This window comes from Pyrus communis, chromosome 12 (assembly GCF_963583255.1).
Source record: "Pyrus communis chromosome 12, drPyrComm1.1, whole genome shotgun sequence".
In the NCBI taxonomy this organism is placed as follows: Eukaryota; Viridiplantae; Streptophyta; class Magnoliopsida; order Rosales; family Rosaceae; genus Pyrus; species Pyrus communis.
Window position 1 is genome coordinate 2975683 of NC_084814.1, and position 21931 is coordinate 2997613.

Below are 21931 nucleotides of genomic sequence, written 5' to 3' on the forward strand. Positions count from 1 at the left end.
GATTCACAAACGAGCCCAACTTTTACTTGCTCCTCGCATCAACAGGTGGTGTGAAAAGCAACCCATCTGGTATATGGATTGCTGATGTAGTAATTCCGTTGATACTTGTGACTTACACGGCACAAAACCATGTCACTGTATATTCCTACCACAACTGGCTCTTGCTTCAAACCATGGAACCTGTGAGTTTTTTGAAGACCAATACAAATTCAGGGAGACGTCGATATTGCCATCGGGTTTCATAAAATTTGAATTTGATGCTCGATTTCGTTTTGTCGAAGGTGATCCTCCTACTAAGTTATGGATATGATCATAGGCTGGTCCTCCAATGGACGACATAGATCTACTCACTCCTTCGTTAGCATACCTATCATGGCGGCCGAAAAGAGAACCAACTAACTGATATCTAGGGTTCTTGCTCCAAACGATACAAGATAAATGCCTTAAATTTAAGAAGGCCACATCTCTCCTCAATTCATCCGAAAAGATGGAGCCTTGAAGCATTATATGTAACGAACCAATTACTTTCCAATATCAAGTACCAAATCTGCACAATATCGTGTACTTCATCTCATTTGCCCACTACAAGCGTATTCGCTTGGTTACGAAACAGTAAAACTGACAAGCAATACGGACACAAGATATAGCAAAGGGGACATTGACACAGATCCATTGCTCATGATCAACCAAACTAGTGATCTTTTCCAGAATAACATTTTTGATAGATACATTGGGCAAGTCATCTCTTACCATTCTTTCTTTTCATTGCATGAATTGGTTACATAGAGGTCATCCTAGAGAATTGACTCAAGCCCACGTAGGGCCTTGTTCGATCCAAGCTAAAAAACCATGACAACAACAAAGCATGTATGAGAGAACATTACCTACGCGACGATCATCCTTAGATTTGGATCTACACTCGGTGAAAATGATACATAAACCAAGGGAAGTGAAGATGGACGAGTACCATTCCCGGGAGGCAAAGAAAATACAACACATGCATGTATTAATCAATAGATCCCGACTCCAAAATGAGTACTCTGCATTGCTTATTCATCCCCCATAGCTAACTCCAATGCATAATCATCTCTATCCTGCATCATGAACATACTGTACAAGTAAGATATCATTACACTAGTTTCTTGGCGTTAGCTTAATCATTCTTCTTTTGTTCCTCACACGAGATTTGTTTTCAGTCCGAGGTCTCCACGTGATATCAATCTTAATTTCGAAATGACCCCATGGTATCATTCTTAAACTTTTTATTAGAAATTTGAAGAAATCTAGAGAATGACGAGGAACTCACAATTGGTCCCCGGGCAAAATATCTGCCAAATTGAAGCCAATATACCTGTAGGTGCAAATATTTCAGATTTCTATAACCAGATTTAGAAAAAACAAATAATACACGCTCCATTCAGTTGGTTAGCGATAATTTCTTTGAGAACATATGTGGAAATTAGGACGGTGCAAAACACCATCATTTACCAAATAATTCCATCAAAAGAAAAGAGATCGGTAATTGCAACTGGCAAGGGTCCAAGAGTTTGAGTACTAAATCACAACGGATGACAGAAAAATGACTCAGATTTTCATTAGAGGCGAGTAAACTTTATATGCTATTCCAATCTCAATGAAATAGATTCGAAGTTTATGACATCCAAATAAGATCTTTACATTTCCAGAAAGAGAAAGGTAGAACTCGTTAGATTACCTCATCCTCGTCTTGCGTTTCTACTTCAAGATCAGATGATGGATAGCCCACACAGAGAAGTGCATACCCCTGCATTTCAGACAAGATTACAACTATTCAAGAATACTTTAATCATACCTTCGCGTTATTAGTTTCAAATAATTTCTACATTGTCGAGAAATATGATCAGTTTGTGGCTACCAGGACTTGTTCTAGTAACATTGTAGGGGGAGGTTACATCGACACCTTCGAAGCACTAAAGGTCAAATTCGTGTGTACACCCAAGGATTAATATTGTGTGTGGTGCACACAAGAACCCCCTGCACATAAGGGACTAGTTCCCAAAAGAATTTGGCAGATCAAAACCCCATAAGTTTCCCATCATGTCAGCAATTAAGAAGGCCATTTCCCAATACTTTTCCAATTGTATGTGTTCTTGTTTCCAACTTCGATACATTATCTTAAGACGCTACTACAAAAGTAGTAGCCCTGCATTCGTTTCTTGTTTTCCATGATTTATTCATCGAACAAACCCAGTGTTCAAGTAAACTCGAAAATGTACGTTGATTGACTGTCAATGAACAAACCTTTGATGCAAAATCAAGACATTGTGCACATTATTAAAATCATAAAAAGCCTCAAAACTACATGCCTTTGATTTCAGTTCAGCAGAAATCCCTAGTGCCTCAGGCTGTCTAAGTTCTCCAGATTTTACGCGTACAGCACAACTAGTACAACAACCTGCCGAGGAAAAACAAGTGGGATTCTATCATAAATAAATTGGAAAAAGAAAAAAAAGGAAGCAAACCCACATCAAATCATGTCCTACAGATTGAATTGGAAAAATTCAACGTCACATTATAACCTATCCCGTATGAATGTGGCTACGATACATACATTTACTTAATACATTCACCATCTAACAGTCAGATACGCAACCAAAAACAGATAATATCATATATGCCAACATTTGGCCGTAAGATGGTGAATGTATTAAGTAAATGCACGTAACCATAGCCAGTCCCGAGTTTTCATCCACTTCAAGAAAATTATTAGTAAAAAATGAATAAACGAACAGTACCGTGCCTGCAAGCGAATGGAAGAGTGATGTCCTGCGACTCTGCTGTGTGCAATATGTACTGGTCCTGAAATTTCAATTTCAATACGTTCACTTAATTTTGTAGGGAAAATAGAGAGAATTTTCTCTGAATTTCTCAGCAACCAAACAAACAAACAAAGAGAAGGCCAGACTCGGCAATTACCTCAGGGACGAGGAACTGGTGGGAGACGCCTCGTTGTCGGTCGTGAACTGTGACTGTGTGTGTGGGAACTGAAGGAGAGTAGTCACCGGTTCGCTCGTTGACAGCCACCTGAGTTTGGAGCTCGGAAGTCGTGTTGCGGCGCCATTTGGTTATGTTGGAGTGGTGGGTGACGGTGTTCGGCCAAGTGATTTGGCAGTTGAGTGGCGGTTTCCGGTGGATAGAAAGGGAAATGCAGGGATTGCAGGGAATGGCATGGTCCATGACTCTAACTCTGGTTGACGGGTAAGCCATGCGCAGTTAAGAAGATAACGAAGATCCTATTTGGAACCATAAATAGTTACGACCAATCAGAGCGTGCCACGTAAAGTATAATATCAGAAAGACGAAGCTCCCCTTGACAGGATAAGCCGACCGTTATCTAAACCTAACGGGCTAAAACAGATTAATCCAAGAGAGGCAGAAGTCGACAACTATCATGCCCAACTGATCCCTGCATGTTCACCATGTTAAAGTGTCCCACATCGGTGGGGTGAAGAAATCCAATGTGTTTAAATACAATTACTCTATTCTAATTAATACCGAGGTTTTTTATGGTAAAATCTTATACCTGACGGATTTGGCAGATGATAAATGTGGAAACAGTATTGGTGTTGTTATAGTGGAGCGGGCCGGGCGATCCAAAAATACCAGCTTGTCATCCATAAGGAAACAAGTCTGAACTCTTAATGTAGAGACAATATATATCGTTGACGTAGCGGTGGGTCGGTGGACGTCTCGTACGGTTGACAGTGTCTTCCAATCTTCTACTCCTTAATTTGCTCTATATATAAGAATGAAATATGATTTTGTTGTGATACACAGAGAGGAAGAGGAGAATTAATCAAGTAATTAGCTCGACAGATAGACATGCAGTCTGCAAAGGAGAAGCTAAGCAATATGGCCAGTGCTGCCAAGGAGCACGTAGACATATACAGAGCTAAAGCTCAAGAAAAGGTGCTTCCATCTTGCATCTTGCATCTTGCATCTATTCACTATTTACAGTATACAGACTATTTGGTTTGGATTGTTGAAAATACGGAATGAGCACCGTAAAGTGTTTCTCATATAAAATTATTTGAGGATTTCTCAACAGAAGGAGACTTTATAAGCTCCTTAATTGGGATATTAGAAAGATTAGAAATTTGAAAAATAAAATAAATATACATTGGAATCGTTGTTTAGTTGTATATATTTAGTAATGTCAATAACGTCTGATGTGTGTTGGAATTGTTATTTTTATGTTGAAACTGTAAGTAGGTGGTGAAGGCGACAGCAAAAACGGACGAAGAGAGGGAAATAGCGAGCCAGATAAGAAGAGCGAAAGAAGCAAAAGCAAAGATGGAGTTTCTTGAGGCCAAAACCAAGCACTCTGCTGAAAAATCGACTGCTAGTGCAGAGAATAAATCCCCTACCCTCCATGGACAGGATGATCAGCCTGTGGTTGGGGTTGGTGATCATCGCGATGGCCATGGCAATGATCACCAACCTCACGATGGGGCTCCTCTGCCTAAAACCAAGGTTCCGGCATACCCACTTGGAGGTTATCGCACCCACAAGTTTCCCTTGAAATAAATATACTACGTACGTTCTGGGGACTGTAAACCCTAGGTCCCTAGGTTTTGAATAATCATGAAGTAAAAGTTTACATATTTCACTAGGGTTTAAGACCAAAGTTTATGTGTAGCTCTGTAAATTGCTCACTCTTGTGGGGGTTTTTGTTACAAATGGTCTTTTATGTATTGTAAAGTAGTTATTTTGGTCTTTAATGTTTTAAACTCATCAGTTTGGTCTTTCATTTATTGACTTGCTCATCAATGTTCTTTCTAGCCTTCAATTCCGTTGAATTTATTGCCTTGCTCATCAACGTTGTTTCTAACCTTCAATTCCGTCGAGAATTATGTTAGTATGCTACCATGTTATTTATGTAGGTTCTATAATCTTATCAATTTAGAGGGGATTAGAATGAATAAGTTTTCCTTTTGAATATTTCGTCTTGTACCCCTTAGTTGGTCATAATTTTTTTATTTCTCCCTCCACATGCCTTGAAATTGAGTGAGTAATATATCCTAATCGAATTTTACATACCAAACGAGTTTGCATGTGGAATCTATAAGTAAGATAGTGGCGATCATTTGTTTGCCAGAGTATTCCGAATATGGAAGTTCAGAGAAATTTCTTAGATGAGAGCAATAGAATTTCATTAGAGTAAACAAAAAAAAAAGTAATACAAAATTAGGGGTGGATACAAACAGACCAAATCCACGGGTTGATTTGGTTTGGTTTAAGAAAAAGGTTAAACAATTCAAAAATCAAATTGAATTAATTTACTTTTGATTTGGTTCGGTTTTGATACTTCTGAAATCAGACTAAAATAAAACCGAATCAAACAGATTAACAATGGTTTGGTTTTGTTCGGTTTCACTGATAGTATTAGTCAAAGCCGAAGCAAATAGAACCGTTGAATACTAGTTAATTCAGTTATATCAAACCGAGTTAAATGGATCAGCGCCCACCCCTATACAAAACATAGTGAACCAGATTTCCACCAACAAAAAACTAAAACTAAATCCCCTCCTACATGATTAAAGAACTCTAGAAACTACCCTACAACAGCTCCCCAATCTAATAATATCACAGAAGGTGACAGATACACCAAGGCTGGAGAAAGAAAGAGAACCCAAAATGAGGGCAAAAACCTCTTAATTCCTCGTTTTTGAATTGATAGTTAAAAGGACAATCAAACTATAAAAATAAACATGAACGTGCAAAAAACAAAGGGTAATGCCACAAAGAATGACCCTTACCTTTCTTCCACCATCAAAGACAACATTTCCACAACGAATGTTCGAGTGTTATAAAGAATGAATAAGACTCGATCTGACCATTTAAACAACATATCGATGTTGATCACAGAAAACACCAGAACACAGAATTAGCATTACCACTACTAGTGTATATTACTGAATTATACGAAATGTTTACACTCAACTCCTACGTCCAAGTCCATGAACACAGGTCCAAGATGCTCTGTTGCCAACCATCAGTACAACCCAAAACCTTAAGGAACCAACCAGTTTTCAAACCTTAAACCTTAGGTATTAATATAATGGGACGTAGTCCTCCACATTTCTAATCCGCACCAGAACACGGATGACAAATTCACTCAAAAGTTAAAAGACCACTAAAATTATATTAAAAACTCCCTGGACTTGATAATCTGTTATAGAAGTCTTCATCTCCACTGCGATCTACCCCGGTATTCCACGCACTGTCTGATTTTCCCATCATGCAAGGCCTGACTCTTCACTTTAGCTGCCTTGGTATTGTGTTTCACTTCAAACCTTGGTAATGCCCTATTATTTTCTGTACTGATTGACATCCCTGGGAAGACCTCATCAAGGAACTCGTCTGCTACATCTCCATCTTCATCTATCCTGAGTCTCTTTGCATGCCATTTTAGACCCTGGATGCAGAGATAATAGGAGTTGAGTAACGTTAGCTGCTTTGCTCCAGCCATGGAGATAAATATGATCCAAAGTACAAGCTTATACCAAAAACAACAAAGAAAATCCATAAAGTGTTGTTACAAGAAGGAAAACAAACTTGCCAGAAAAATATTATAATGACATTTCATTGCCTTGGCATTTGAATTATCTCCCGGCTTCTGACTATTTCATTTTCATCTCCCCGTTCTACAGCATCACTGACACATCTAGATTAATAGCATATGGAATGACACAGATTCTAATCACCACTGCATAAACTACACCGTGCAACCAACCAACCCCAAAATCTTAAAAAGTAAATAGGATAAGTCTATCCTAGGACAGAGGGAATCAAGGCCAATGAAAGAACCATCACGCTGTACACTTTCATTAATCGAAAAGAAAAGTGCAATTTTAATGGAATAATAACGGTGGCTCTCCTAGAACTATTCAGTGTTATAGTTTCAATTATAGAAGATGTGAAATTAATTCCAGATATTTAAAGATCTGAAGTCCATAAGTGGATCTACCTACCGCAAATTGGCATTGGCATTGTTTCAGGTCTTTGTGCAATAGAACTTACTCCAGGGTAAGAAATAAAACATACACCATTAAAACTCCCCTGGGTGAATAAGGAAAAACATCATATCCTATAAGCAGAAAAGGAATCTTCATTTCAATATTCTCATGCTTTCCTCACTAGCAGAAGAAAAGTTGACTCGACAGGAAATATGAGGGATACTCCGACTTTCTTCTTCAGGGAAACTCTAAGGAAAGCTGTAGACAGAACAAAACTGTCCCAAGTACACAAAGTTCATTTCTACAATAAAAAGAGATGAAAAGCTGTCTACAGAGAAATCCCACAAGTCAGCCACAATCACTTGTCTCCCTCTATCAAACACAATCGCTTCCGAAGGGATAATAGAATTCTGGTTGTATAACTGAACACTTGATTATCCCAAAGCCAAAACAAGAGGAAGAAATTGACAGAGTCCCAGAGACCAACACCATTAAAGAGATGTGCGGCAATGCCAGCCCCTCTCAGCTCACCCTAGCCACCCTTTCGTTCCTGTAGCGTAAGAAGCTTCAACCACCCTGGCATAATATGCATGCTCATCTACACAGACTAAGTTAAGTCCGACCATCAAGGTTCCATGAAACTTAGGCTAAATTTATTAGAAATTCACTACAAAAATTAGACGGGCAGACTTGAAAATGACTGGATGCATTACATTTGGGTAGTTCGTTGATAGTGTTCTCGTAGTGCATTTTTAAGAATCAAGTCTAAAGTTACAAAGACTGCAAAACTCACTCGTCCAAACATTCGAAATGAAACAAATTCCGACCCACACTACCCATAGTCTCTCAATTTCCACACAGTAATTGATTTTATCTAAATTCAGCTCATCCGCCAGTCATATGCCTAGTCACATTACAAAATTTCCCACATCTTACCAAACAATGGCAGCAAAGCAACTCACAGTCAAAGAATAAAGTCACAGAAACCAAGCAATTGAAACAGAACACTCTTCAAATTTTGACCCAACACTGCAAAATTACGACTCTTCCAAAACCATTCAATCAACCAATCAAGCAATCGAAATCGAGGTACCTGGACACCGCCGTCGCCGGAGCGGCAAGGAACGATGACGGGACCGGGCAGGCTCCGATCAACGACGACTTGGCGGGGAACGCTGAAGCCTTTGCGGGGAAGCCCTGTTTCTTGAAAGTGGGCCCGATTGTGGGCTTGATCATCGTCTTCGTCTTCCTCCTCGTTGTCTTTCACTTCCGGCCCGTCGTCCTTGGGAAACCCTAGAAACCCCGCTATCCTCCTAAACAGCCCCATCTACTTCTACTGAGTGGACGGTACTCCCGACGACGCCGTATTAGGAGGAGGTCCGACTTCCGAGAGGGAGTGTGAGATCCCGTAATTGTTGATGGATTGGCCAATTCGTGGTCTCTTCGTTTTCTTATACAAAATGCATATAAAAAAGGGAGGTTTAAGAAAAGATTCCATTACTTTTAACGAAAAAATATATTTATATTTTTTTTCTGGGTAACTGTATCTTTAAAAATAGTTTTTCATTTAAAGGTAAGTATTTTTCAATTTTTCGTTAGTTTTTTTATAAAAAAAATCAAATATTTTCTTTTGTATTTATTTTTTATTTTCCCAAAGAAAACAAATCATTTTGCATCGTGCATGTGCATCAATGCCCAAAAATAAAAAAAAAAATCAGAAATGCCTGAAATAATGAGAAAATCCGGACAAAAAAAAATAATGAGATTTTATTTTAACAAACAATATTATTTACGTTAAAAAGATAATTAGCTAGCAATAATGTGCTTTAAATTCATTTTTTACGAGAATTGAACTTAACTCTCACTTAACTGAACACTTATTATCAATTAAAACGTATAAAATTATTATTTTAACCATCTAATCAAAACTAAACACAAATAAAACATATGGTCGGTACTTTAATCAAAAGAAATGATAACTGTAACTACCTGATTGGCTCAAGCCTCCTCCTCAGATGTTGATTGATATTTTCCCCAATGAAGTATGCAAACTCAAATAAAGCGATAACGGCCATTGTAGTCACCCAATTTTTGAAAATTTAACAATGCACTTATTATTTTGTTTATTTTTTTAAACAAGCGATATTATTTATACTAAAGGAAGAGTATTGGGTTTAATCTCACAATAAGCTAGCAATAATGTGGTTCAAATTCTCTTTTAGCGAGAATCAAACTTAAGACATCTCATTTATAAGTAGAGAGAAATATCACTAACCGTAATACTAAGTGACTATTTAACAATGCACTTTGTTATCAATTAATTTTTAAAAAAAAGTTATCAATAAATTGCCTAAATGAATTAAGTTTTCATATTTTACCTTTCCAACGATGTCATCATGAATGATAAATTGAATGAAACCTAAATTTGGCCCAAGCATGGCACAACACGAAATTCGTAGAGCTCATCATAAACGGATTGGGTCAGCCTGACTCGTTGTACACTTTTAAGAGTAACCTATTTATACTAGAGTACAGTAAGCCTAGAAACCCTTAATGGTCACTATTCTCAAATAAAGTGTATAAAGCTGAACTGTTTTTATTCATTGAGGTGGAGGAGAGCACATATTTTGTAAACTAAGTGAAGGAGAGAAATGAGATTCTGCTGATTTTTGTTCATACATAATGCTTCTCCTGTGCATACATATTTAGTATGTAATTTCAACAACAAATGTTGTTTGTAAGCTGAATGTATATTTAGTAGAATATTTAAGCCGAAATCTAAGAAAACAAGTGAAAATATAGTAGTGACCTCAGAACATTGTCAAATGGGGTTATACCCTCAAGAATCTCAACATAAAGTTTTACTTTAATTTTCAAAACTTCATAGTGAGGCGAAGGTGAAAATAAATAGTGAGATCCAACATTTTTTGGCAAAAATGCAAATTTTTATTTTTACGAAATATTTTCCGTGAGCATTGAAGAAAACTTTATAAGGCATTTGGAAGTGGTTTTACGGTTTATTGCACAATAAATGTACATTTAGTATAATATTTAAGCCGAAAACTAGGAAAATAAGTGAAAAATATAATAGTGAGCGTCAAAACATTTTTAAAATGGGGTTCCATACTCAAGAATATCTACAGAAAGTCCTTCTTTAATTTCAAAACTTCATGGTGAGGCGAAGGTGAAAATAAGTATGTTAAACGATGATATATGTACGAGCTTGCAAAACCGACTAAAAATTGTGAGTTAACACCCACGTTTTTTTGTCAAAAAAAAAAGCAAATTTTTTATTTTCGGGGAATATTTTTCTTGAGCATTGAGGACAACTTTATAAGACATTTGGAAGCGGATTTACGATTTATTGAGCAAAAAATGTAAATTTAGTGAATATTTAAGCTAAAAACTAAAAAAATTAATTGAAAAGTATAGTAGTAAGGCCCAAAACATTGTCAAATGGAGTTCTACCCTCAAGAATCTCAATAGAAAGTTTTACTTAATTTTCAAAACTGCACGATAAGGTGAATATGAAAATAAATAAATTGAAGGATAATTTAATTAAGTACCACTGAGTAAGGATTGGTAGCGTGGTACCGATCTTTCCCTATTCCATTTTATTTATTTATTCTGCTTTCTTGTTTTTTCCCTGGAGTTTTTTCTTCATACTTTACCTTATTTGAGTAACCACTATTAAATTAAAATATCTTATAATTTAGGTTTTAAATTGATGATTACAAGTCTTTAAATATGAACTATAATAGATTTTGCATGGAAAAATATATATAGAAGAACATGAATATTATATTTTCTTATTATGGTAAGAGAAATAAAAGAAAAATTAGCAACAAAACAAAACTATAAAAAAAATAAAAAATTGAAAAGGGATGATCGGGACAAAGATAGCGATTTATGGCCTATTACGTCGCTACCTTAATAGCAACATTTTAGCTTTAAGTCGGTAGAAACCACCGATCGTATCATTTTCAGTTTTCTTTATTTATTTTCTGCTTTTTTCCTTTTCTCTGAATTTTTTTCTCCTACGTTACTTTTTTTAGATTCAAGATTATATCCTCATTTTCCATGTGTTGGCCCGCCTCATTTTGTGTACCTTGTTTTTCACACGTCGGCTACCTTCGTTTTGCATGCCGTATTTTCCATTCGCCAAGGCCATCTCTGACCGAGGGCTGGCCAGAAGGCTCGTTTTAGCCCTCTGGCCCTCCAAGATATTAATATTTTAATGAACAGTACATGCCCATATTTGCCTCTGTCTCCAACCGAGGGCCAAAGGGCCAGAGGGCTCGTTTTAGCCCTGTCACAAAAAACCGTCTCCAACCGAGGGCCATAGGGCCAAACATAATTTATTATTTAAATTTAAAAACTACAACAACTTAAATTTAAAAACAACAACAATTTAAATTTAAAAACTACAACTTATATTGAAAAACTACAACTAAAATTTAAAAACTACAACTAAAATTTAAAAACAACAAATTAAATTTAAAAACTACAAATTAAATTCGAAAACAACATTAACATAAATTTAAAAACTACAACAACTTAAATTTAATATCCATAATCAACATAACCTTCATCATCCACCATTGTAGGAGTATAAAAAATATGAAGTTATAGGAAAAAATGGAATTTAAAAAAAAAATTGTGAAATAGAAGTTATAGGAAAAAATATGAAACAAATTTTGTAAAATAAAAGTTATAGGAAAAAGAATGGAATTTAAAAAAATAGCCGTTGCATTTGAATTTTTTTCTTAAGCATTATAACCGACAGAGAATACATTTAAATTAAATAATATAAACGTATTCATGTCGGTTATAACCAACAGGAAAGATGATTTTTCTAGCCAGCCCTCCAACCCTCTCCGATTCCGTGGGACCCTCTCAGATTCTACAGCCCTATGGCCTAGTCCTCGGTTGGAGACAATTTTCGGGATATTTTAGCCCTCTGGCCCTCTGGATCCTTCAGTTGGAGATGGCCTAAGCCAACCTCAATTTGCATGACAGAACCCACCTCGTTTTGCATGCTAGAACCACGACGCCTTTTCTGTGAGCGGCGCCCTCCTCACTTTCCGTGCCTATGTTGGCCTCGTTCTGCATGCGCGGAGTATGCCTCGTTATGCGGGCATGGAATACGCCTTGTTTGGTGTTGAGATTCTGCTGATAAGGGAATTCAACATGCATATTTAATATGTAATTTCTCCCTCCAAAATATTGAGAAATCCATTCAAGGGTTGGAACCTTCTAATGCTGGAATAGGGAAAACGGGAAAGCTGAAGGATCCATTGGTTAAGATCTGGCTTGGATGCTACTAGTAGCTAAGCATTCTTGTAATTTTCTCTCAAAAAACAAAAACGGAAACAAGAAAGTTCATGGCCGTTGTCCGAGCACCATCCAGTTCCAACCTGAGAGTCATCTACGTCTACTTGTCCAAGAGTACTGAGTCGAGAAAGGGCTTGAACTGGTTGCTTTTCTTCGACGGAGATAAGCATTGTTAAAAGGCTCGTGTGCTGAAGGATTTAAACAAGTACATTTGTTCACAAGACGATATTCTAAATTGCTGAACTACTACAAGTGAATTTGAGTTATGGATTGCTCTGATCGTTGGGGTCTTCCTCATTACGTCATGAGTTCAAAAACTCTCCTGTCCACAGTGTAAATTAGTATAGAATAACGCTTATACTCAAGAACTGCTAGTGGATTTGAACTTGAGCGCAACAGGGCAGATACGCTTCCTAGCCAATTAGCTAACCACATCGAGGAATTACAATGAAAACAGCATTCCAAAGTACAGCAAGCACAAATTACGGAATGTGATGCCGAATTTACTAATCCATCTAAGCCATCACAAATTCACTTACAATCTCATTATTTCAACAAATGAAAGTGTGCCGAACCACATTAAACGTTTTCTCAATAGAAACAGAAAGAACAAATTTAAAGGCTCAAAACCAGTTCTAGAGTAAGCTAGCATTTACAACAGGATACAAGACATTCATCGCAAACAAGCATATCGACATGAAAACACAAGCAATAGAAATCCCTATAATTTATCCGCGTCAATATAAACTCCTGAATAATTTCTTCCCACTCAACTCAATCGTATAAAATATTCCAGCATCCACCTGAAATTCCTCTCCTCACAGCAGCAATCCCGTGTTTCTAGCACCTAATCTCGTATGAACCAGCTTTCGTGATATAGCGAACCCACTCAACAGTGTTGTATCCACTCTTTTCCCATACCTGCAGAAAATCAATGAATAAACTATACATTTTCTAGCTAACGCGTACCAGTGTTGACGGGGCAAAGACATTACCTTGAGAAAACGCACACGTAAACCAGACGCTGTAAACATTGGAACCTGTATATGTAATAACCCAAATGAGTCGCCTCTAAATAGGTGGACGAAAAATAATATTGAATGCGATAAAACCTAAACATACAGGGAACGGACATTTTAAACTATAAGCCAGGAAATGGCTCGCTATTCTATCTGTAACCACCTACTGAGGTGCTTAATAATTGATTAAAATAACTTCAAAAGTAATTGATGATTAATCATTTGATATGTGCTTCAGATGGACAGACGTGGAACAGAACTTCAAAGTTACATGAAAGGTATTAGTTCGGTAACTCATCAACCTATTAAGGGCTTGGCAACATTTAATTCATTTTTTTATTCTTCTCTAATAAAGCACCACCTACGGAGGTGGAGATGAGCTGCTGGGATTAAAAACAAATGAAATGTGTGCCCAATTGTCACAATACTCCTGGAATTAGTAATGACGATTAGTTACGCACCTGGAACTCCATCTGAATTGGTGGTCTTGTCCAAGATTTCTTTTCTGTCATCGTGGAAATCAGCTCAACTTCTGCACTCAAAGTTGGCTCTGTTTGTCCTGGAAATTTCCTTATCCTACAAAGTGCAAGAAAGTTAATACAATATAGTGGAAGAAACAACAATAATGTGCAACACGCAGAGACATATTTCAGTTAGCCTCCAATAGGCTATAAGCTCCATATATACCCGACAAAATTTGAACACTTTGAACCTAGAAAGGTAGAATCTTTCCCAACTCCAAATCTAACTCATCTTTTTACCACCTACGACCATGTCCAAGGGCTACTACATTGAATCATATTGCAGAATTATTTTTAATGAAAAATTTAATTCAAATCTTAAAGGATTATAATTCAACAAATAAACATATAAATAACTCACTTCCAGACCAAGCAATCAATAGCAGCATTATATTTTGCTCGACCAGATGTCACTTGAAAACTTGTCTTTGCTGTTTGTTTTGGCACAGGAATTTTGATGACAACCCCAAGAGCAAACATTTTTGCACCAAAAACGCTCTTGACCTGCAAAGCAAGCGCGTATATAAGCTATCTTCCCAGCAAAGAACTTCTAAATGATAGCAGTTTTAAAATGCGAAGTGGCAAACCTTAACATTTACTTCAATGCGAGTTCTGCCGAGTTCTTTAATTGTAGGCAAGACTCGGAATGGAAGATTCACACCCTCAGTAATACGATACCTAAGGCAGATAAAATCCAACCACATAAGAAGGCCTCATAATACAATGAAATTTGTAGAAAACTGATAAGTAACGATGACAATTTAACTGTATCAAAGGAAATTCAACCTATGATAAATAACTGTAAGAGTGATATTTGGATGTCGTAGTTTAATACTAGCAAATTTGCATGCATTACGCATGTTACTGCAGAAAAGGTAGTGGTAAAGAGTTCAAAAGGTTTAAGTAAAAAAATATAACAGCTATTGAGGACTTATTGTTGCTTGATAACTTCATCAACCAACAAAGCTTGTGTCAAAAAAGAAAAACTTATTGAGTGGAGTTATGAGTCGTAAAACCAACTGGGCCATCAAAAACATAGAAGATATAATCAGAACATCAGATGATATGAGAATTGCATAATTGAAACTCTTCAAAATCACAGACAAGGTTAAATAGCAAGCCTCATTATAAAAAACAAGTTTTACCATGTTGCAGCATCCTAATAAATCCTAATGAAACACAATAATGAGCAATGACAAAACACTACCATGAAGTGAGCAGAACTGAGATTAAGAAAAACTAAATTAAATTCAAAGCATAAAGTAAGACATTAAAGGAAGTATGAGCTTACTTCATCAATTCAAATTCACCATCAGGTGGCACAAAACTAACTGTCTTCTCTGAGTTAAATCTTGTCAAGTTTACACATTGATGGAAAGTAACATCATCAAGCTCAATAGTTTTCCCACTGCAAAAATACTCGAGTCAAAATAGAAACTAAAACGGGATTACATTTTTGTGCGGAAGTGACATCATCAAGCTCAATAGTTTTCCCACTGCAAAAATACTCGAGTCAAAATAGAAACTAAAACGGGATTACATTTTTATGCGGTCAGAAACCATAATCATCTCAATAAAGGCCAACAAGCAAGGTTTTAAATACAGATATCAACTTTTCTGCATCCAAATATAAAGGCAAATAAAATGACAAAGAAAAGATAAATTCAAAGTTTACGAAACGCTGGAATAAAAATATACAAATGATTGGTCAAATAAAAATAAGAGTTGTAAATCTCAATCTACTAAAGATTTGACAATAACAAGGCAAGAAGAAACTAAGGAAAGAAAAAGAAAAATGTATTACATCTTAACCACAGTGTACATGCACATTGCAGAAAACTCATTCCATATCAATCAGAAAGAAAGAAACAAATATGTCTTCAATACCACTAAATGTCTGCTGCAGCTCAATTAAGGTAAGCAATTTGCTTGGAGAGAAATTCCCTAGTAAGGCCCTAAATTCTCTCTTGCAAATAGAAAAGTTTATTTAATCTTTGTAGGGTGGCCACAATTTAGAGAGGAGAGCATGCAAGCTTTACTGTATTGAGGGTTCTCTACTGAAAACTGAGGTGCGCTTTACTTTGTTCTCTTCTATTTATATACTTAATATTTTGTTTTCCAATGTTAGGCTAGGGAGTTGAGTTAAGAAATTTCCCATCAGCAAAAGCATGTAACAACATTATTCCATGTGGAAATCTAATAAACTAGCTATATTTGTCTTCAAAAGGAAGAGTAACAAGTTAAAAAGTTCACCCGTATCTAAGGAAACAGAAATTTGAAAACAAATATTACGCTAAGAAGTTGGTGGTTGAAGTTAAATTCAATCTAAGTACCAGAACAGCATAGTGAGCCATTGAAACATACCTTTTGGTGGGACGGGATTTAAGTTGCGACTCTTTCTCAAGGCCAATTTTATCATTCAAGCCCAACTTCAAATCGGGCATTCCAGAGAGGAAGCACTTCATTAGAACCTTCCCGGTTACATCACAGCGCAGAACACTACCTATAGCCTCCAAAATCAGTTATAAGTGACAAAACAGATTTTCTTTGTGTCAAACACATTCAAAAACACCTGCCTACCTTTGGAAGACATAAGAAGATTTACACTTTCCACAATATCCAAGAAGACCTGCACGAATGAAATATTTATAATCTAGTAGACTGTTTAATAAAGATGTAAAAGAAAAGTAAGAAAATTCTAAATACCTCATTCTTTTTATAAACAAGGCCCTCTCTACGCCAACCAACAGCACCTGTAACTTGTAGTGTTGCATTAGGGACAGGTTTATCTGTAGGCTGTTGTTTGAGGCACACAATTGAAAAGAAAAAATAATCAGAAACTAATATCATGATGTCCACATTTTTTTATTTTTTTTTATTTTTTTTTATTTTTTTTTTTGAGAAAGATCATGATACAGATACACACATGAAGAATTAAAAGGTTCTGTATATTATTATTAAGAAAAAGTCACCAAATTCATCACATGTAATAGCCCTACCATGTCTTACCTTAGAAGAGAATGGAGAGCGCACTCCTTCCTGAGTGATGTAAAGCTTCAAAATTTCTGGAGAAAGATTCTGGGGGTAACCAAAATCCATAATTTCTGCAATTGAAAGGTGGATATTGACTATTCAGACATGATGAATTCTAAAGATACATAAAATTACAAGCAAACACTTAGATAAAAGCTTAAATCATATAAACATATGGCATAATGAAAACATGCAAGCATTTGAACATCATAATCAACAAGTAATGTGATGAATGCATGTATGGATTCTGACATGGTCAATGAAATTGGTACCAGATCACAATCACAAAAAAATTCAACGTTACTTAGTGCAACTTATTTCAACATCATCATATTCCTTAAAGATGAATTCAATAATCAAGATCACAAATAACTAAAGAGTGCTTTTATCAAGTGGTAGGAAAACGGATACACAGAACCACGCTAATCATTAGGGTCAAGAATTTCCCTTCACATTCTTAAGTGTGAAATTCATGATATTCTCAAATAACAATGCCAAGCCCAGAATTGATGGCGTCAAATGAAATTGACATCATCTAATAAAAACAATCCTTTGACAATGCCTTGTATGCACATGCACTACAATGGTTATGACATGCCATATTAGAAAGTCCCACACATGGTCTTGTGCCCAACAATACTACAACTAACAAACCTAGTCATGTTATAAGAGGATGGTGTGTCTAGTTGAATTGTTTTGTATTTACACAATGGACTTCTAGAATATGCCTTCGGCGACTAAAGTTCATCTATCTACATAAAAATCCTTCCTTATTTGAAAATTTGTGGCATTCCCCCAATATCTTCTGCTTTTAAACTCTTTGCCATATTTTATGAGGTGAATTCTAAAGAGTGAAACATGTGCAGGATAATGGTTTTTGTATACTATACAATAGCTTCTGTAAATGCATGCAAACAGTTGAGGTGAATTGTTCAATTACGTACCATCCAATAGCTCATAAATCAGAACAAAATTATTACGAATTGCATCTTCGTCAAAAGCCCCACCAAAATAAGATTTGAACAGTGCAACAGCCTGCAAGCAGAATAGACCAGAATCATTCACCAAAATCTAAGACTATTATTTGCCGGTTCATATCCCAGAGGGTCAAAAACACATTACACAACCATGTTCCCCAACCTCAGCTCAAAAGACAGGTATTACTTTAAACCTGTCTATGGTGAGTTAAAAAAACTTTATGGGGAGATTATCACATTCCTTGCAAGACCTGTACACTTACCAGTTACAACTTACCACATTAATGAAATATTTTTAGCATAAAAAGAAATTAATAAAAAGGAGACCATTGACATAAGAGAACTCCATGCCAATTATTAATAGTTCTCCTGAGAATGCACTATCCCACATCTAAACTCACGTAGCTAACTACAGCACTAATCCAGCCACCATAAAGAAGGAAAAAACAAAACAGTGGATTCATCCTTTTTCAAGAAATTTTTTTATCAAAGTAATTCCAAATTCAACCAAAAACCAATCAGTACTTTCACACGATTAGATTGAATATATGTTGTGAGGCACGTAGATTTTCTCATTCCCCCATAAGAGAGAAATGAGTTACCATTCTTTGTCATAAAAGAAAGTCTACTCATCTATATAATAAGTCATTGGAATTCTCAGCGTTTTCCAACAGTGTCTTGGTAAGAGTAAAGATTCCTTCAATAAAAAAAACACCTTGAATTACCTATGATACAAAGAATGGTAAACTACAATACAGAAAAAGCATGAACGAGAGAAAAGGCAAGACTACATATATGCACTCCAGATAAACATCGGAAAAAAAAAAAAACTTACGGAAAAAAAAAAATCCCTTTTAATTGCTTTTGTCCTGTCAAATTTTTTGGGAGTAAAACTTAGAAGTCAAGATACGATGCAAGCTCCTTCAACTTTTTTAGAGAACAGATCAACAAGGGCAAATAAGATCCTTACATCAGAGCATTATATATAAAAGTCTTGAATTCTAAAGGAAAATGAAATCTACAGACTTTAGATGATAAGATAGCATTACCTCAACAACAAACTTGAATGCACAGGCTACATTGGCATTGCTGCTGACTACAATCACAATGTAAACGTTGCTGATTCTCATGTAAAAGAAAGAGCATCCACCAATCTGCCGCACAGGACATGTTCCGAGTTCTTTTGTTTGCATAATATGTGTGCGGAAAGCATCCACCATATTTCCGCTGAAAGAAATGATTAGAGAATTTAGACAACCCCACAAGGTTGATTATTTAATGAAATTTTACTCAAATAGAGCACCAGCATAGATGCTCCAAACACAAGCAAAGGGCTGACAAAGAAAATTTTCCACTCATGACGAGAAGGCCTAACAAGGTAGCATTCCCAGACTAACAATATATTCTAGCACCACCCTATAGAACTTTTTAAGTGAGCTTGGAACGTAGCCCGAACCCTCTCTTTTGCCTTCTCAAAGGCGAATAATTTCAAAATAATACCTTTCTGCATACATAGCCCAGAATGAATACATATACAAGGAAAAACTAAGGAGCCTACCTGTCTATAACTTAGTACAGGACGTAATGAGTGTATTATGGTACAAAGGAGGTATTAGGTTCATTTTGTAAGACAAAAAATATAAAAAAAGACCTTAAATCCACTGTAGACATTGACTAATAAGCCCTCACTTCTATCCAGCAGACTATTACATATACATGAAGAACTAGATAATTAAAATGTTAACTAAACCCTGAGAAAAGGTAACATTATGTCTTTGCCCATTGCTGATGGCCTACTTTCATTGTAACAAATTTACCTAAAGCCATAACACCATCAATCTTCATGAGTTTCTATCAAGCCACACGGTTAACGACTGATGAGGGAATCACATCTGATTAGCTACTTGGTTAGACAATAGCTTAACAAGACAACGATCAGTGAACCGAGATACAGGCAGCAGCGCGGAATTTTCAGCTAATTTCATCTAAATCCTACGCTACTTAAACCGAGCAAAACCCACAGCCTATCAATTAACTGGACAGCAATTGTATGATGAATAACAAAACAGAACTATCTACCAATTACCACCTTTGATCTACATTTCAATTCGGTACACTCTCATGAATCACAAAAGCACCATGTCCCATATAAATTTCAAAACTTTGACCAAAACCCAGAAATCATAAATCACAATACAGAAAACCCATTGACCAAAAACCTTTGTAGATACATAAAAGCAAATTTCAGGCCAAACCCATAACAAAAAATTAAACATACAACCTAAATCTCAACAATTTCACCAACAAATTAACAGTTCCCAAAAGCAGAGAGAGAGAGAGAGAGAGAAAGATTACCCAACATCGTCACGATAGAGACGGTTGATGAGAACATCACCGCGGAGGTTCAAGAAGTAGATGGCGGAAGCAGCCACCGGCATCTCTGATCCAGTGAATCAAGAACAAATCAGCTGATGGGATTGGGTCCAGCTATCAGATCTGCGAGATTTGGAAATGAACGGCTGAGATTGCCAGACTACAGCATCTGCAATGGTCTGCTGGTGGGTGGTAACTGTTATCTCACGAGACTGAGTCTCTCGTCGGCAGGCAATGCAAAAGATCAGACTGAAAACAAAGAGAGAGAAGTTGGTCTTTCTTTCCCTTTCTAGTTCTGCAAGGGAAATTTGGAAAAATAGCTTTTCCTGGTAAATGAAAATTAGTTCTTATAGAAGCCTTAAGTAACCTACCAATACGTATGTTTATTTTATTGGCTAACCACATATTATTACTGTTGGGATTCTAACAGGATTACTAGTAAATAAGATGCTTGTGATTGTGCCAGATGGCATCATCTGAGCGATTGAGCTATAATACTTGTAATAAGGTTGTTAGTATAGATGTAATAGGATAAAAGTAGTTGGGAAAAGTTGTTATATGGTTGGTTTTGTAAGTAATAGAAGGGAAGTTATGAAATAGTATTAGAATTCCTTTTGTCATTTTCTCTATTCGAGTTCTTTCATGGCTTCTCTGAGTTAAGGTCGATCGAGGATCTATCATTGGTATCAAGCCAGTCTTGACTCCTTCATCCCTTCTCTGCTGTCGTATGACTCGTACATCGACAAAGAAAGCTATGGAATCGCAAAATCAACTTGCTACGATCAACATCACTATCACCACCTACTCCAAAGGTTCGACGCCATGGAAGAGCGTCAAGGTTCATCAGATGCTCGAATCGAAAAGCTTCATCGCGATTTTCTAGAAAAGGATGCAATGGGTTGTCTGGGAGATTCATCGGAGGCAACTCAATTTGATCCCAATCTACATGACGATTCAAGAACCTAGCATATCAACTGCTATGAATTTGGGTTTCAACCAAGACCCCTTCTGGTTAAACTTGATTTTCCTTGCTTCTAGGAAGGGGATGATCCTTTGGGTGGATTTATAAGGCGGAGCACTGTTTCGATTACTTTGATATTCTGGCCGATAAGAAAGTTCGTATGGCTTCCTTTCATATGGAGGGTGAAGCGCTTCAATGGTTTCAATGGGTTAATTGCGTTAGGAATTATCCTAAATGGGAAGATTTTACAAATATTTTCTGTAGGGAATTTGGTTTATCTGACCTTATGGATTGCACTGAAAATTTGGTGAAACTTCGACAATCTGGGTTGCTAAGGAATTACATTATGGAATTCCGACGTTTAGCAAGTCGGACCGTCAAAATGACCCTCGGCCTCTTGAAAAGTTGTTTTATTGGTGGATTGAAACTAGAAATTCGCCATGATGTCAAGATTCTGAAACCATTCGATGTTGATGAAGCCATTGCGTATTCTCAACAGGTTGATGCCAAATTGGTAGAATTAAAGGTTTGATCTTTTCCAAGAAATTCTTCATCTGCATCCCAGTTCAAGCTTACGTCGTTATCTGATATCACCAACAAGCCAAAGACTGAGCCTCCTTCAAGAAATGAAAGTTTTAGGCGCTTAACAGCAACTGAAATTGAATTTCGAAGGAAGAACAGGTTGTGTTCTAACTGTGATGAAAAATTTTCCAGA

The 21931-nt window shown here is 36.5% G+C and overlaps 4 protein-coding genes across 4 annotated transcripts; 1 reads left to right on the forward strand and 3 right to left on the reverse strand.

The window, feature by feature from the left end:
• Positions 1-672: 672 nt before the first annotated feature.
• LOC137710618 (ferredoxin C 2, chloroplastic-like) lies at positions 673-3287 on the reverse strand. Its single transcript, XM_068449688.1, has 6 exons — positions 2956-3287; positions 2775-2838; positions 2346-2434; positions 1715-1783; positions 1307-1351; positions 673-1094 (listed from the first exon to the last, which is right to left on the reverse strand). Exons 1-6 carry the CDS (start codon positions 3244-3246, stop codon positions 1050-1052), a joined length of 603 nt encoding a protein of 200 aa, XP_068305789.1. The 5' UTR covers positions 3247-3287; the 3' UTR covers positions 673-1049.
• A 441-nt stretch (positions 3288-3728) lies between these two features.
• Positions 3729-4988, forward strand: LOC137709752 (late embryogenesis abundant protein 18). Its single transcript, XM_068448729.1, is given in 3 exon segments — positions 3729-3948; positions 4252-4505; positions 4507-4988. Coding segments are annotated over 3 exon segments (396 nt in total). The 5' UTR covers positions 3729-3861; the 3' UTR covers positions 4562-4988.
• A 923-nt stretch (positions 4989-5911) lies between these two features.
• On the reverse strand, positions 5912-8466 carry LOC137710846 (uncharacterized). Its single transcript, XM_068449989.1, has 2 exons — positions 8092-8466; positions 5912-6457 (listed from the first exon to the last, which is right to left on the reverse strand). The coding sequence occupies exons 1-2, from the start codon at positions 8323-8325 to the stop codon at positions 6227-6229; spliced, it is 465 nt and encodes a 154-aa protein (XP_068306090.1). The 5' UTR covers positions 8326-8466; the 3' UTR covers positions 5912-6226.
• Positions 8467-12862: 4396 nt separating this feature from the next.
• LOC137710425 (AP-2 complex subunit mu) lies at positions 12863-20600 on the reverse strand. The gene is made up of 13 exons (XM_068449441.1): positions 20238-20600; positions 18932-19109; positions 17850-17940; positions 16882-16976; positions 16579-16668; positions 16453-16501; positions 16237-16375; positions 15164-15280; positions 14460-14550; positions 14234-14376; positions 13813-13927; positions 13328-13372; positions 12863-13253 (listed from the first exon to the last, which is right to left on the reverse strand). Exons 1-13 carry the CDS (start codon positions 20318-20320, stop codon positions 13173-13175), a joined length of 1317 nt encoding a protein of 438 aa, XP_068305542.1. The 5' UTR covers positions 20321-20600; the 3' UTR covers positions 12863-13172.
• Positions 20601-21931: the final 1331 nt, after the last annotated feature.